The sequence below is a fragment of the Penicillium angulare genome (genome assembly GCF_028827245.1).
Source record: "Penicillium angulare strain IBT 27051 chromosome Unknown utg000005l_segment0_segment0, whole genome shotgun sequence".
Classification (NCBI taxonomy): domain Eukaryota; kingdom Fungi; phylum Ascomycota; class Eurotiomycetes; order Eurotiales; family Aspergillaceae; genus Penicillium; species Penicillium angulare.
The window spans coordinates 3,434,898-3,450,813 of record NW_026623164.1 but is presented as its reverse complement, the minus strand read 5'-3'; the positions used below and the strand labels follow the sequence as shown (position 1 = coordinate 3,450,813).

At 46.3% G+C, this 15,916-nt stretch overlaps 8 protein-coding genes across 8 annotated transcripts; 5 read left to right on the top strand and 3 right to left on the bottom strand.

Annotated features, from left to right (window-relative positions):
- Positions 1 to 480: 480 nt before the first annotated feature.
- Positions 481 to 1,826, bottom strand: N7478_008652 (uncharacterized protein; the record flags this gene model as incomplete). Its single annotated transcript, XM_056924866.1, has 3 exons — positions 481 to 804; positions 871 to 1,405; positions 1,672 to 1,826. 3 exons carry the CDS (start codon positions 1,824 to 1,826, stop codon positions 481 to 483), a joined length of 1,014 nt encoding a protein of 337 aa, XP_056777592.1.
- Positions 1,827 to 2,520: 694 nt separating this feature from the next.
- On the top strand, positions 2,521 to 3,007 carry N7478_008651 (ATP19 family protein; the record flags this gene model as incomplete). The annotated part of the gene is made up of 3 exons (XM_056924865.1): positions 2,521 to 2,568; positions 2,694 to 2,821; positions 2,953 to 3,007. The coding sequence occupies 3 exons, from the start codon at positions 2,521 to 2,523 to the stop codon at positions 3,005 to 3,007; spliced, it is 231 nt and encodes a 76-aa protein (XP_056777591.1).
- A 720-nt stretch (positions 3,008 to 3,727) lies between these two features.
- N7478_008650 (Holo- synthase) lies at positions 3,728 to 4,255 on the top strand (the record flags this gene model as incomplete). Its single annotated transcript, XM_056924864.1, has 1 exon — positions 3,728 to 4,255. One exon carries the CDS (start codon positions 3,728 to 3,730, stop codon positions 4,253 to 4,255), a length of 528 nt encoding a protein of 175 aa, XP_056777590.1.
- Positions 4,256 to 4,958: 703 nt separating this feature from the next.
- On the top strand, positions 4,959 to 5,972 carry N7478_008649 (histidinol-phosphatase; the record flags this gene model as incomplete). Its single annotated transcript, XM_056924863.1, has 2 exons — positions 4,959 to 5,654; positions 5,727 to 5,972. The coding sequence occupies 2 exons, from the start codon at positions 4,959 to 4,961 to the stop codon at positions 5,970 to 5,972; spliced, it is 942 nt and encodes a 313-aa protein (XP_056777589.1).
- Positions 5,973 to 6,700: 728 nt separating this feature from the next.
- N7478_008648 (FKBP-type peptidyl-prolyl cis-trans isomerase) lies at positions 6,701 to 7,547 on the top strand (the record flags this gene model as incomplete). The annotated part of the gene is made up of 6 exons (XM_056924862.1): positions 6,701 to 6,828; positions 6,908 to 6,975; positions 7,088 to 7,148; positions 7,220 to 7,240; positions 7,364 to 7,405; positions 7,490 to 7,547. The coding sequence occupies 6 exons, from the start codon at positions 6,701 to 6,703 to the stop codon at positions 7,545 to 7,547; spliced, it is 378 nt and encodes a 125-aa protein (XP_056777588.1).
- A 445-nt stretch (positions 7,548 to 7,992) lies between these two features.
- N7478_008647 (putative triacylglycerol lipase (LipA)) lies at positions 7,993 to 9,514 on the bottom strand (the record flags this gene model as incomplete). The annotated part of the gene is made up of 7 exons (XM_056924861.1): positions 7,993 to 8,132; positions 8,203 to 8,341; positions 8,416 to 8,702; positions 8,771 to 9,115; positions 9,172 to 9,239; positions 9,297 to 9,415; positions 9,476 to 9,514. The coding sequence occupies 7 exons, from the start codon at positions 9,512 to 9,514 to the stop codon at positions 7,993 to 7,995; spliced, it is 1,137 nt and encodes a 378-aa protein (XP_056777587.1).
- A 131-nt stretch (positions 9,515 to 9,645) lies between these two features.
- Positions 9,646 to 10,176, bottom strand: N7478_008646 (uncharacterized protein; the record flags this gene model as incomplete). Its single annotated transcript, XM_056924860.1, has 1 exon — positions 9,646 to 10,176. One exon carries the CDS (start codon positions 10,174 to 10,176, stop codon positions 9,646 to 9,648), a length of 531 nt encoding a protein of 176 aa, XP_056777586.1.
- A 768-nt stretch (positions 10,177 to 10,944) lies between these two features.
- On the top strand, positions 10,945 to 15,865 carry N7478_008645 (uncharacterized protein; the record flags this gene model as incomplete). The annotated part of the gene is made up of 3 exons (XM_056924859.1): positions 10,945 to 11,875; positions 11,966 to 13,485; positions 13,541 to 15,865. The coding sequence occupies 3 exons, from the start codon at positions 10,945 to 10,947 to the stop codon at positions 15,863 to 15,865; spliced, it is 4,776 nt and encodes a 1,591-aa protein (XP_056777585.1).
- Between the last annotated feature and the right edge of the window lie 51 nt (positions 15,866 to 15,916).

Genomic DNA, 15,916 nt, shown 5'->3' with positions numbered 1-15,916 from the left:
TCTATAGAGCGTCGTCAGAGTATGCGAGTAAGCCAAGGTTGAACTGGAGGGTGCTTAATTATTGCAAGGACAATGGTATCGATTTACCTGGGAGAGATTGTTTTGTTTTGGCTTATGTGCTGATTTCAAATCCTATCTGTTGAAGTTTAGGTCTAGTGAAACGCTTCCAGGTGTAATGCCTAGTACTGTATAGATCTATGAGGAGAATGAAAAGCAACGAGAATATCCCTATTATCCCGGTATCATATGCCATGGTTTCATGTTTGTATCTTCCCACAAGCGCTCATCTATCGGAAGTCAGGACCGAACCTAGGTGGTAAAAAAAAATAAGGATATCAATGAAAAATAAAGAAAGCTAAGAGAGCGGCGAATGCTTATATACAAATAGACAGGAGAGAGGTCAGCCTGCAAAAGGAAGCGAAGGTAGGAGATAGTATATCCAAAATCGACGCCGTCCCAATAGATCCAGGGGGGAGGGGTTTAATCTTTTTTCGACTTGTCGTTAAACCACGATGTGAGTCTGCTCCACTTTGACGAATCCCCAACCTGCTGTTCCCGACGAAGCTCACGGACCTTTTCGCGTTCAGTTTTGTATTCTTCCCAGGAAAGCTGCGCCGCAGCTGTTGTCACTGGGCTCTCCCCGCTGGCACTGCCACTGCCACGAGCATGAGCATGAGGCGGCAATGGACGAACAGCATCTTCGCCGCCGTACACGCGAAGTGCAGTGCCGAATGCCCAGTCAACAGCCTCTTCAACAGGGTGATCGAAAATGTATGGAAGGAAGGGAACGACAGAGAGACCGAGCTATTGCAGGCAGAGGTCAGTATGAATGAGTCATGAAGAAATAAGACTGGGAACAAATCAACATACACCAATGGGAGTCCAGGTACGGAAAAGGTTAGGCTTGCCGCCCTTCAGCATGCGCCCAGAGTACTTGACCACGCTGTGAATAGTAAGTGCGGGCAAACCCATACTGGCGATACTTTGGAAAATAGCGCGTTTGGCCATGACCATACGATAATCCTCCGCCAGCGAAATTTCAGTTGTAGACCAGGGCTCCAGGTCCTTGGAGCCATTCAGCGGGCGAGAAAGGTTTCCAGTCGCCATACCCTGAATGATCTGTGTTTGTGGGACATCGCTGGCGTCCTTGTAGGCTTCGCCGGGTGAGACGAGTGCGCGACGGTTTCGGAGATAAGCCTTGTAGCCTTCGTGACTCACGTCGCCGATGAGGTAGGCCCAGGAGATGCCGTAGGCGGATCGAATAAGCCAAGGGTGCGCGACAGGGCGAAACGACTCGCCTATGTCTGATGTGTAGGCGACATAACGGTGGGCAGAGAGTAGTATTGTGCGAACGCGGCTACCGTAAGCCGCATAACGGTATGCGGTGTCGGTTGAGTCGACGGAGCTAGAATCGGAAGAAGAGCTCATGGTTAGTGTATCGTCTTTTGTACTCGTTGGTATAACTTGAGATTTGTGCAGCTGGAGTTCTTTGCGATGATGTCTTTAGTGGAGCATGTCATTGACAGCCCACGAGCAAGGAAGTGGAGTCGGGGCCCATCGATTCGACACCCGATTTGATCACCCAGGCAAAAGACCGGACGGAAGTAGGGGCACGTAGAACCAAACACCAGGAATGATGAAACTGCAAATGAAGCTTCGAGATTGACTTACTATGGAGCGTAATCATCTTCGTAGGAATCATCCTGGTCAACTAGCTCTTGTAATTGCGCAGGGAGCTTTGCAGGCTTCACATTCGAACCGTCTGCGGGCGGAGAAGCAGGAGCCTCGTCCTTTTGACCATTACCACTCCATTTATTCCAGCCCATTTTGCAGTTTGCGACGTAATGAAGTATGTTTCCCTGATGGCTAAAAATGGAATCAAAAGACTGAAGAACTGCACCAGGAAGTAATGACGGTGTTCAAAGCAGGCTTGAATCGCGAGAGAGAAATCAAAAATCGACCAAGCGCAAATGAGAGACAAAACATTCGAAACCTAGCTGCAGCCTGTGGGCCTAACTTATACTACCTTAACCGTATGCCGTACAAGCCACCCGAACAAGAATAACGATAGCCGGGGTATACAAGTTTGACCATGGAATAGTTTACACTTTCCGCCGAGGTTCCGCGGAGGAGTTTCCTTGTTGCTGGGGAGGATTTATGGGTAAACAAAGAGCTATTCACTGTTTCAAGACTGGGGAACGTATGGTATTCGTTCAGTTTTCTTTCTGAAATGATCCATATTAAGGTTTTTGCATTTAATTCACTTCTCTGGGCAATAAACTGTATAATTTCCATCGGGAAATGATGCTCGAGCCCAAATGATTTACCCGACTCGGTCACATGATGTCGGACTATACCGGCAGATCACATGATATAGAAGCTGCTAAGTCATCATTATAGGCTAAACCGAATAAGGAAAGGCGGTCTCGGAGCCAACTTCGTCTCTGTCAAGCCTGAGGATTCCGCTTCCACATCCGTTGCATTTGATCTTCAGCTCCTCTCCCATCTCACTCACTCAAGATGGTCGTCTACTACCAGATTGCCGGCAAGAAGGTCGGCTCCCACGTCGTAAGTGGTCGACCCCAACCTACTTTCGCCGTCGCGACCCCTCGTCGCCTATCCCTTTTTATGTCCAGTTCGCGGCTACCACTGGAACCCTCAATAAGCTAACAGAACGTCTTTCTCTCAAACAGCTTGCCATGGCCACCCTTGGCACGATGTTCGCTGGCGCCTGGGCTGCTACCGGTAGCAGCGCCAAGCCTAAGACCGCTGCTGGTCCCCCCATCAACGCCTCATCCAAGGAGGAGGGTGACTTCATCCAGTATGTTATATCGACCTTTCGCTCCAATTAAGCATTCAGTTGGTTGAGACAGCTGCAACTAATTGCAACTAATTGCTGGAAATACTGGATACTTCAAGGAAAGAACTTGAGGCTAACAGCTTGCTCAATAGGAACTTCCTGAAGGAGGTCGATGGAGGCGACAAGAAGCCCGCTTCTGGCCACTAAACCTTCCTTGCCTGAATGCGGATGTTAACGATACGCCGGCCCGATTATGATACCGCGTGATATATGAAGTCGAGTCGCCCGTGTTTGTCGCTTTCCGTTACACCGTTGCATCAAGACGTGTCGGTCTTGGAAAATTCACTGAGAAAATCGGACGGACTGACCGTGGAAGTTGATGGATGGATTGCCATGAATCTGTACATAACAGGAGTGTACGCTGCATAGAAGAATTATTCCTTCTTCCCATTCTCAACCTTACCTTTGCCTTTACGCATTTTTCGGATGTGAAAGCTTCGCAATTAGTCAAGATGTTCCATGGATTGATAATACAATACCCGCGGGTGTCTGTTTTTCTTGACATCTCATCTTGCGAAGATAGCACCTTAGTTTTGCTATGCCCTTAGCTTGCAGTGGTATATCAAAGCTTATAGTTGTCTAACGTAGGTTACGATGCGTCAGCGTAGCACCACCGTAAAACTGGCGGCAATGCCATTAGTAGCACCACAGAGACACAACCCGTTCTATCTAATTACACACTAAACCCATTTGTAGCAATTGTGCCAGCGATGTGAAGTTATGCTACTACCCCACTGCGATAAAGTTGGCACGTTTCCCAATCCGAGCTTCCGACTTCTATCCGCACTTCCACTTCCACCAGCTAGCTCCGAATCTCCCTACATACCCTGGAGAGTCTCACCACACCTCCCACCAACCCAATCCAAAATGATACCCTTCCCAGTCGCCATACACCTCGGCACGGACATAGTCCACCTCCCACGAATAACCGCCCTCCTCTCCCGCCGCGGAAACAACCTTTCACGCTTCACGCGCCGAATCCTCTGCGACCAAGAACAGCGCGACTTCCATCAGCGCTTCAAAGACTCAATCGCCCTCCAATCGCAATCACAATCCAAACCTTCCATATCTATACACTCCCCACCCGTTACAGCCGATATGACACGCTGGCTCGCTGGTCGCTTTGCAGCGAAAGAGGCCGCACGCAAAGCCGCGCCGTGCGGGGCAGCTTCGATTGGATGGAAAGACGTTATGGTTCGGGTTCAGGAGGAGTCGGATATGAATCCGGCTGCGGGTGAAGATGCTGTAAGGGCTGCGATGGCAGAGGGTGTTAGTCGGAGGCCGGAGATTGTGTATTTGGGGACTATGGAGGATGGGAGTGATAGTCGGATCGGGCGGCTTTCTATCTCGCATGATGGGGACTATGTCACTGCGACTGTTTTGGCGGCGGGTTGAATGGGTTTATCGGTTTTATTGACTGATTTGTCTATTCTATCCGACTGGTTCTTGTGCGTCCGTTGACTTCGGTCTGATGCGACGTGCACAGTACGCTCTGCCATATTGCACCGGGTTTGAGCCTAAGCCTGAGCCTAGGGGTTCAGCTTCCCCCCTCCCCGGCGTCAAGTCGTGGGTTAAATCGTTACAGTGATAATGATTGAGGTGCATGCAAGCATGACCTTGGACGCATACTATACTCCTGGCCGATACCTGTCTAGGTCTACTGTACAAAGGGCATCAGATGGGTGCCAGGTATGGTTTTGTTGGACACACTATCTATGATGCCCAGTTCGCCATATATTATAATATAAAACCTCCTTTACAATTTTAAGAATGCCTATCCCAATCGTAGAAATTAATATGTAGAGTGAAGCAAACCAGTGCAACGTCTTGTACCTCTTAGGATTAGTGCAGGCCCGGAAATACTTATCGGGACCCCGGGGGCCACTATCAACATCTTGTTCCTTTTGAATCTGCCTAGACCTTCACATCTATCCCACCATACTCCCTGACCTCTCAGTACAGAGTAAGGAAGAATCTGGCCTTCAATTTCGAGCCAGAGATCTTTAGCTTCTTTACCTCTCACCCTGAACATACATCTGTGCAGCCAGACCTCTCAAGTCCACGAACATACTCAACCAAGCCCAAGACCACAGCAAGCATGCCATTCTCTCACCACAGCCACTCAGGCCAGTTCTGCCCCGGCCACGCGCAGAACTCACTAGAAGAAGTCATTCAAACAGCCATCAGCAAGAAAATGGAAGTCTTCTGCCTAACAGAGCACATGCCCCGCCATAAAGAAGACTTTTATCCCGAAGAAATCGAAGCCGGCCAAACAGAAGCCTGGCATGAAACCAACGAAGCAGCCTACTTCGAGGAAGCACAGAAACTGCGCACAAAATATGCGTCTCAGATCCAGATTATCATCGGTTTCGAATGCGATTGGATCAGACCCGAGTCTAAAGATTTAATCGATCGTTCATTGAGTCGGTTTCCGTTTGAGTTTTTCATCGGCTCTGTTCACCATATGCATACTGTGCCTATCGATTTTGATAGGCCTATGTATGAACAGGCAAGGGAACTTGCTGGTGGGAGTGATGAGAGACTCTTCAAAGACTATTTTGATGCGCAGCTTGATATGTTAACGCAATTGAAGCCGTTGGTTGTGGGTCATTTTGATCTTATTCGACTTAAGAGTGATGATATGGAACGGAGCTTTACGACATGGCCTGGTGTTTGGAGTCGGATTTTGAGGAATTTGGACTTTATTGCTTCTTATGGTGGTATGCTGGAATTGAATGGGGCGGCATTGAGGAAGGGCATGAGTGAGCCGTATCCCAAGGGGGAGATTTGCAAGGTATGCTCTAACTCATCGGCTTTGCGATATTATATTCGTTAAGATTATACGCTAACCAAGTTACTTTATTAGGAGTTCATGGCGCGTGGGGGTCGCTTCTGTCTTTCCGATGACAGCCATGGAGTTGATCAGGTTAGTCTCAACTTCCATCGAGTACTGGAGTTCTTGGATCGCACGGGCATCACACAACTACACTACCTGCAGGTAGCGGAGTCGTCGGAATCCTTCACAGCATCCGATGCACGGTTCCCACGTACAAAGATCTCATCAGTCTCGTTGGAAGAGGTAAAACAGATGCCATTCTGGGGGGATCTATAGCTCATCTATTGAAAATGCAACACGTAACGATCTCCGTCCAGAATATAGAAGCCCTGGAGTTCACATTAGAACTACAATACCATCCCTCCCTATAAGATCTACGAAATATAACCGGGTTCCTATGCATGCACGAACCCTCTAGAACCCCAATAGACTCCCGCCATTGAGCGCTATGAAAGATCATCCTCCACCCACCCGAAACATACCGCCACGTTCTAGTGAGGGGCATGGAGTGGTATAGCGATAACACTCAAACCCCTGTCTAGCGCCACGCTGACTGGGAGGCGCAAATCGGAACAATTCTCCTAGCCCATGTAGCCTGCTAAAAGGGCTATAATTTCGACCAGGGTCTGAGAGTGCTTTTACAGTCACATATTCTCCAATTTACTCGCTCTGTAAAGCTATTTTGGTACGGTTTCTACCGTTTGTTCTTATCTTGGGGGGTACCCTTATTGATAACCTTTAAAAACACATTTATGATCTTCGTGCGCCATAATCAGTATTAGAGTTCGTACTTAAGTGGACCACTTCTGTGGAGTGGCAGGATTGGAAGAGACCAGAAGAAAGGCAATGGGGAAACCTATCATATTGAGAGAGTGCGGCTATCCATTACGTCGAGGGCAAAACCCCCCACTTGGAGAATAAGCGGGTAAAGCTCGCGGTGCCCCTCCGTTTCCTTTTCCTGTTCTCTACCATCCACATCCACCTTTGTTCAAACTACATTCACAATGGGTTTCACTAAGACTACCTTGGAGCCTGGCAATGGCGTTGATTACGCCGTCAAGCGGTCTCAGATCAAGATGCACTACACCGGTTGCTTGTACGATGCGTCCCAGCCTAACGGCATGGGCAAGAAGTGAGTACACGAGCTTTACATTTTGAAAGCTGGAATCTACCAATATCATCCTCAATGCTAATCTACCTTTCTTTCATAGGTTCGACAGCTCCTACGACCGCCATTCTGCCCTCGCTAGCCCCATCGGTGTCGGTCGTCTCATCAAGGGTGCGTTTGCTATGTCCTTTCTGATATAAACAATTTTGTCCATCACCAGACACAAAAGAATCCCAGAACTTATGTTGAAGATCATAATTTGCTAATCACTCGAGTCGTATAGGTTGGGATGAGGGTGTCCCCGAGATGACTCTCGGCGAGAAGGCCGTCCTGGATATCACTCCGTAAGTCTCTTCTACTCCAATGACTCTCTCCTCTATTGGACTATGTACTGATAATTTCTTCTTCTTACTAGTGACTACGGTTACGGTGCCAAGTACGTGTCATGTTTTGTGTTTCTACGAATACTTCTCCCATTTGAATACTTCATCCCCCTCACGATACCCACATGAACAACACTACGTTATACAAAAACCGTGGCATACTAACGATTTGATAGTGGTTACCCTCCCGTCATCCCCCCTAACTCCCGCCTGGTCTTGTAAGTCGCGACTCATGGGTTTGCAAAGCTCATTGAAACCCATGCATCAAATTTGAGACTTGGCAGCTGACAATCTCTTCGCAGCGAGGTTTGGCTGGTCCAGGTCGGCACCAAGCTGGCCCCTGGTTACGATGGACGCTAAGTTCATTCGCAATATTTGGAAATATCCCATCATTTGAATCTATGCACTTGGGACCCATAGTGACCGAATAATCACTGTTCATACGATTGCAGAAAACAGGAACAAAACCCAAAAAATAGGAGATGAATTAAGATAAAAAGCTTTTCAATGAAGCTGTTTTTCGTCCCAAATATGGATTGGATACTAGGATCACTCGACGAGAGTTGTTTTTGCTTCGTAAAAGATTTCGTTAAAATTCACTCAAGTCTACGTGTCGGGGGAACGCTGGTAAATAATGGTGTGATGCAATGTTCGAATGCGCTCGTGAAACTAATAGAATGCATGTAAATCATAAGAAGTAGGCAGTAGGGAGCTGCTTAAACAATGCCTTTGATAGATAAATCTTTGTCCAATCTGGTTTTGCTACCTGCTCCCGATTCTTCTCCTCTTAATTTATGACACAATTTCACCTTGCAATACTGTTAATATAGTCGATTCCTTCAACTCGATAATCATCCGCCTCAACATAGCTCTGATTTCTTGGAAGACGGAAGACGAAGTTCTCAGTATGAGATGAAAAGCGAGTCCATTTTGGAATATTGAGTACTACATAGAGAAGGTTAAATTCACGGTTCAGAGCATCCAAGAAAAGATTTATTGATATCGTTGTACTTACTTCCGTGTCCATTCGGATCTAGATCAGCTGCAAAAGACGTCCACATCCGTGCAGCCATTTGGCCCAATGCTAACCGACCGGGTAGGTCTGCTCCTAAAGATGTGATGTTTTGCACGGGGTTGGCAAAGACGAAAGGAATCTGAAGAAGTCAGTAACAGGTTCAATAAAGTATACGGTGCTTATGTTTTCAAGTTTCAAATGCCCGTGTCATACCTCTGCAAAATGCTGGACTCCAATTGTTGTTGTATCATTCAAAGCCGCAACATCCCAGCGATACGAGTAAACGTGGTCCGTAAAAGTGGACATGGTATGGGCCAGTAGTCGACGTGGCGCCACCATGCATACATCTCCGGCTATAGACTCATAACGTTTGTATTCATACCCTAGTTTTGGCCAAGTAACATTGCCCCATCCATAAGGACAGCCAATGGCAGAGGTATTAGGGTAGTGGCTCAAAATATTGGTGGCTTCTTCTAAGGGGAGAACCCAGCGTTTTGAGGCTATCAATCAATCAATAATTAGAATCAGTGATGATGGCTTGAAAGTAAAGGGTGTAATCGGAACTAACAAATGAGTTGTTGAATAGCTTCTTCGTCCGTATTAACTCCAGTGGTTCCAAAGCTAGTACCTTCATCCGTGTTGGTGCCCAAAAGAATAGGAACCTGGGCAATTTTGCCTTCACGGTAGCTGATCTGGGGATACTGCGTAATGAACGCCTTGTCTATAGTGGCAAACCACTCTAGTCCTTCATACGCGCTGTCATAAAACGTAGTATACTGGAGATTTCGCAGGCATTCAAGGGTGTTTGTTGCATTCGAGCATCCAGCTCGGTCCACGATTCTGTTGTACATGGGCTGATGCCATTCAGTCCCATTGTATGGAGGCCCGATAGCATTCCCTGAGTCCATGATTGCTATATAAAACCAGTTAGTTGATAGTAGTCACCAGCTACAGGTAAGTTTCGCTTACCCGCTCTGAAGAGGCCCTCGTTATCTCCACCATTGGTAACCAAATGATCGCCTACGCTATATGCACCACTATTGACGTTGTCAGTTCAGGATCAGCTGTCACAGAAAAAATCCCAAAATGCTCACGCTGATTCACCCCAAATAGTGATCTTGTCGGTGTCGCCACCGAAAGCCTTGATATGCTGTTTCACCCAATGCATAGCAACACGCTGATCTCGCAGTGCCAGGTTTGTATTTCCTTCGGTCTGTAAAAATATCATAGTAAGTTATTGCAAGTCACTAAAACGTCATCTGCTTGAGCTTACCCGAACTTCGGACGAGTCCAGAAATCCAAAGGCAGCCATTCTATAGTTTATTGAGACTCCAAGTACCGGTTTACCGTTTTCTGCGCTTTGTTGGATGATATAACTCATGTTGTACCTAAATAAAGAAGATGATTAAACTTTCTTCCATCCTTTTCCTTCTTGTTCGGTTATTATCTCAATGAAGTATTGACAGACCTTGGATCTGCAGTGGCACCTTGCTGCCAGCCACCCCCGAATATCCAAAGCAACACTGGGAGCAACTCATTACTTTGCGTTGAAGGTTTAATCACATTGAGATTGAGACAGTCCTCGTTCAGTCGTATGAGGCCCATATCCACTAGTTCCGTAGTGTCTGATCCATAACCTGGACAATCATTCCCATATTCTGTCGCGTTATAATATACAGCGCTTGGCTTGGGCTTAAATCCTGCTGCACTCAAGTTATACGCCCCGGAGTCACGGTCGTTGGAAGCGTACTTAGTCTTCAATTTGGATGGTGTAAAGCGAACAGGCTCATCGGCAAATTTGATACCCAAAAACAAATCCTGATCAAACTGGGCAAGTTGGCGGCCAACAAATATGGTATCTGTGTTTGATAGTGTAGCTGTTGGTGGTTGACTGGAACGCGTCTCTTCAGCCAACACAACATGCAGACCGAAGAATCCAAAGATCAAGAAAAGCCATGCAGCGATGAATGGCATTTTCACATATAGCTTATCTCAAACCCCCTTTCTGAAGCAGTATAGCTGAATATTTAAGGGACATACAAGTTTCGCTTGAAGTATTATGAGTAGAAGTAGAGAAGAGAGAGAGAGGCCTTGAAGCGTCGATTGTGAAGGAGTTGACTTATACTAGTATATCAATTTTCTGCCCCCAATCGGAACAATAGGCACGGAAAAAATATTGAATGAGGCCCTGGAGTATGAGAATGCTTCTGCGGTGTGATCAATTTAAATTGATAAATTTAAATAAGGTTATCTTCCGAAATGCCCCCGGCTGGTGGATTTGAAGATTACTGTGGGGGAAGACTTCATGATGTTTTCCCCAACTTTTGTTGAACAGGCGCTTATAGGTGGAAAATTATTGGAACGAAACAAGAGTTTTCACCGGGGTGAGGGGATACAAATGCTGAAACACATGGATCGGTCTAAATACTGACAAGACCATATGTTCCTCCTAGGAAAGAGTTTCCCAGAGCCTGTAAACCCAAACGTCTCTACTATGTATCTTGAGACTTATGAGTTGGATTTCACAAGGCTTGTTTGCTCTGCACTATCGTGACTAGCTAGGAAGACAATCTTTCCCGAGAAAGGTATAGTCGTGATATTCATGCATATACAGCGCATCGCCGGCGCTAATTGCTGTGCCTATCAACCCCTCATCCATTTTTAGACACTCCATCGATTTCCATTATTTTCATGTATTATAAAAGTCTTAATTATTACTCTCTAGAATAGTTCATTCTAAGTATGGAGAAATTCAAAAAATGGCGAAAAGAACGCCGAGCGACCGCCAATGCGTCTAGACAAACATCCCAATCAGAACCGCCAACCCCACGCTATGAAACGGACCCTCCTCCGGAGCCTGTTCCAACACATGTCCACCGATTTGGAATCAAGGTTCTTCATGACTGCCCGGATCCGGTTGTTGATATCTGTTTCATTCATGGCTTGACTGGCGACCGTGATAAAACCTGGACCGCTATAGGACAAACCACGCCATGGCCGAAAACACTGCTCCCCTCAAAGCTCGACGGGCGAATATTGACTTACGGCTACAATGCGCATATTGCCCAAAAATCCGTCGCTTCGTCGAATCGCTTGATTGATCATGCCCAAAACCTTTTAGGTGATCTCACAGCAGACAGAGGCTTTTCCAATGCGTCTTCACGCCCACTCATATTTGTTGCTCATAGTCTGGGAGGTCTCGTTTGCAAAAAGACCATTCTCCTTTCTCAAAACTCTGCAGAACCTCATTCCCGCGAGATATTTAATTGCCTAAAAGGCGTGGTATTCATGGGTACCCCACACAGGGGAGCTTGGATGGCAGACTGGGCCAAGATTCCAGCGTCTGTATTCGGCATCGTCAAATCTACCAATGTTGTGCTTCTTGATATATTGCAAAGAGACAATCAGCTTTTGGATTCAATTCAAGTCGACTTTTTGACTATGATCAGAAGACTTAAAGAAGGTGGTAGAGGAATTCAGATCACATGCTTTTTCGAGGAGCTTCCCTTTCCTATTGTAGGAAAGGTGGTGACGCAGGAATCGGCAACACTTGATGGATATGAGATTTATAGCATATATGCAAATCATCGAGATATGGTCAGGTTTGGTTCGGAAGAGGACCCTGGGTTCAAGCGGTTGCTCTGGCAGCTTCATAATTGGACATCTCAAGTCGGTAAACAAAATTCGTTCGCATTGCTTTTCGATTGGCCACTAACTTTCTGTGCCAAAGATCAAAATTGTAAAACAGAAAAATATGTCTTAGATGCTGACGATCGAGCCTGTATACGAGATTTGCAGACGACTGATCCGCGAGACGATAAAACACGTATCGAAGCCACCAAAGGCGGCCTTTTGAGAGAATCATATCGCTGGATCTTCAACAATGATAAGTTTCTTGACTGGAAACTTCCTGAAAAGGGACCCAAACTACTCTGGATTGATGGTGATCCTGGCAAGGGGAAAACTATGTTGGTTTGCGGTATTCTAGATGAAATATCTCCTGACAGCGAAGGAGTCATCTGCTTCTTCTTCTGCCAGGCTACAGATACACGCTTGAACAGTGCGAGTGCTGTGTTGCAGGGACTACTTTCTATGTTGATTGAACAGGAACCCTCGCTTATCAGCCACGTTCGTGGGAGGTATGACGTCTCAGGCAAGCGGCTTTTTGATGGCCCCAACTCGTGGCAAGCTTTATCCAAGATATTTCTTGATGTGCTGGATCATATTGAAAGTGCTTGTCTCATAGTTGATGCACTCGATGAATGCACCACAGGACTATCCCAGCTTTTGGACTTTATCACCCAAGTGGCATCTACTCATACTCATATCAAGTGGATTGTTTCAAGTCGAGTCCGACCAGACATCAAGTCTTCTATGGATATGATACCGGCGAACAAAATTATTGAGCTAAAGTTGGATGACAAATGCATCTCCGATGCCGTCAAGATCTTTATCAAAAGAAAGGTGCAACAACTGGCAAAGCTTAAGAAGTACACCCAGCAGATCTTCGACGCTGTTTATTCTCATTTGATCCAAAACGCGCAAGACACATTTCTATGGGTGGCCTTGGTCTGTGAAAAATTGGGGCAAGTACCAAGATTAAAAACCATTGAGAGGCTTACAGCTTTTCCTTCCGGCCTTGATGCCCTGTATCGAGGAATGCTTCAGCAAGTCTGTGAGCAAGAAGATGCAGCTGTTTACAAGAGCATTTTAGCAACCATTGCCACATTGGAACGGCCAGTTTCTATTGCTGAACTTGTACCTTTCATTGATGTGCATTGTGATCTACTAGATGATGACTATGAATCCGTTGAGGAGATGATAGGGTACTGTGGCTCTTTTCTCAAGATTGTTCAGAAGACAATCTTCTTCGTCCACCAATCTGCAAAGGAATACTTACTGGAGAAGGGCGCCAACTACTTATTGCCCAATGGAGTTGCAAGTCAACATCGAATCCTATTCTTACAGTCCATCAAAGCCATACATGAGACTGTTAGGCGTGACAACTGGGGATTGAAATCTCCCGGTGTCTCTATTAATCATGCCCATGCCAGAAAACCCCATCCAGATCCCCTGGAAAGAGTAGGATACTCGTGTGTGCATTGGATCGATCATTTACTCTACTGTCAACTTGGGAGTCTGAATCAGGATAGCTTCAACGACGGAGGGAGGATAAGCGAATTCCTATCACAAAAATTTCTTCATTGGCTGGAGGCCTTGGGTCTTTTAGGGCAAATTCCAAAAGGGTTAGCCGCAATCCTCAAGCTGGAAAGTCTTCTCAACGTAAGTGACACGTTGTCTGAAATTGGCGTTTTCAAGGCTTATTTTATTTGTCTAGACTTCAATGACCCAGGACGCTTATCATCTAAGCAATCGTGTCCATGATGCCCGCCGGTTTATTCAATACTTTGGACTTGTGATCGAGGAAAATCCCTTACAAGTTTATTTTTCACCTCTGGTCTTCAGTCCTAGTCAAAGCATGACCAAGGTTACTTTTCAAGATGAGGCACCCGATTGGATTATCACAGAGCCAGGGGTGACTGCCTGGGGACCCTGTCTCCAAACATTGGAAGGGCATAACTACGGTATCAACTTTCTGAGCCAGTCCCCGGATAACTCACGCTATCTATCATCATCTATGGATGGTGCCATCAAGCTTTGGGACTTGAATACTGGTGGATGTACGTTGCAGTTGGATGGGCACCGCGAAGAAATTTCATCTGTTCTCTGGTCACAGGACGGATCATCTCTGGTCTCTGCATCTCATGACAAAACAATAAAGGTTTGGGATTTGTCCAGCGGAAAATGTACATCGACTCTCGAGGAGCATTCTGAATGGGTGACATCTCTTTCCTGGTCTCCTGATGGAAAAAACGTCATATCGGTGTCAGATGACGGGTCTGCTAAAATATGGGACCCAGCAAGCGGTTGCTGCACAAAGACTGTTGTCGGCGAAGCGGACGTAAAGCTTTCTGTCCTCTGGCCTTTGAGTGAGACAACCCGATTGATCACTGTAAAAAAAGATGATGAGATCAAAGTCATGGATTTAGCCACTGGGAAGTATATTGCCACCCTGGAAGAGTCCATCAAAGATATCGACTCCATAATGGGATTGGGAGACGGATTTCGCCTTATTTTGACAGCTTCACATAGTCGGCAGATCATGTGGAACTTTTCTACGGGAAACATAATCCCCCTTCACGAAGAAGGATTCAAATACAACTTGAGCCTGCGAAAGTTATCTTTCGACGAAAAGCAACTTGCATCATCAATTGGGTTCGACATCAGCATTTGGGATTTGTCCCTTGGTCAACGCATATCCACATTGTCTGGACATCTGGGAGTAGTACAATCAATGGTATGGTTCCATGACGGGAGGATAGCATCGTCTTCCTCTGAACGCGATATCAAAATATGGGATAGTTGCTCTGGTCAGTGCCTGTCAACTTTGAAGGGGCATCATGAATCTGTTCGGTCATTGCTTTTATCTCACGACGAGAGTCGACTCATTTCTGCTTCAATAGACAAGACTCTCAAAATATGGAATCTTGATCTACAAGAACGACATGAAGGATCTGACTGCGAAATAGATTCCGTTATCAAGTCACACGATGCAAGGTTTTTTGGCGTTGTGTCAGATCACTGGGTCAAAATCTTGGATTCGGCCACTGGAAAATGCGTCTCGATTTTCCAAGCAGGAGATGATTATATCCTACAAGCTTCCTGGTGTCAGAATGACTTGCTCGCAATTGCACTCAGAGACGATATGGTTATCAGATTGTGGAACCCCAACAACAACAAACTAGGGTTGGAGTTTACTTTCGATACTCAGGTTTCTCCCAAGTCAATATCTGGATCTCTCGATGGGAAACTTCTCTCCTCCATTTGTCACATGGGACCCAATAAAAATATTACTCAGATGTGGGATTCAATTACAGGTGAATGTTTATACAGTGCTTCGCTCGAGGCGGCTGAGACGAAGATGGTTGGGACAAACATAACATGGTCTCCCAATGGCAAACGGTTTGCTTCCGTATCAGTTGGTGAGCTCATAAATATCTGTGATGCGACCACGGGTCAGCTTGAGAGCCATCTACAAGGCCACCAGAATCCAGATAGACCCAAGAAGGCGTGGCAGGTAAACAAGCATGGTCTCATCCAGGATCCTTTCAGTGGTCAGTGGATTAGTGTGATGGGGTCTTACAGTATTTGGAATAAAATCGTACAGAATACGTTCCTGAGCTGGTCGATGGATGGTAAGTGGCTTGCTTCAGCGTCACTTCAAACGACTAAAATCTGGGACGCTGCAACTGGTCACTGCGTCCTTACGCTTGATATCGGGCGACATGCGGGCAAGATTGAGTTTTCGAGACTTGAACCTGGCTCTTTAGACACAAGCATTGGCTCCTTTGACCTTGATCCCTACCTTTCCACCCCTGCCCCCGCTGCTGGCCATTTGTTAGCTCGGCCACAGCCGCAGGGATACGGGCTGAGCGACGATTATACATGGATTACATGGTCTGGTGTTAACTTGCTATGGCTACCTCCAGACTATCGCCCAGACTCTTTCAAACAGACATCTATTCACGGGAATACGGTAGTCATTGGCTGCATGAAAGGCCAAGTTTTGGCATTGAAGTTCACCAGGGAAGGTCCCTTTTGAGAGCAATCTTAAGTACTTGTTGAATATATTTGAATAATGAGTGCCATTGAG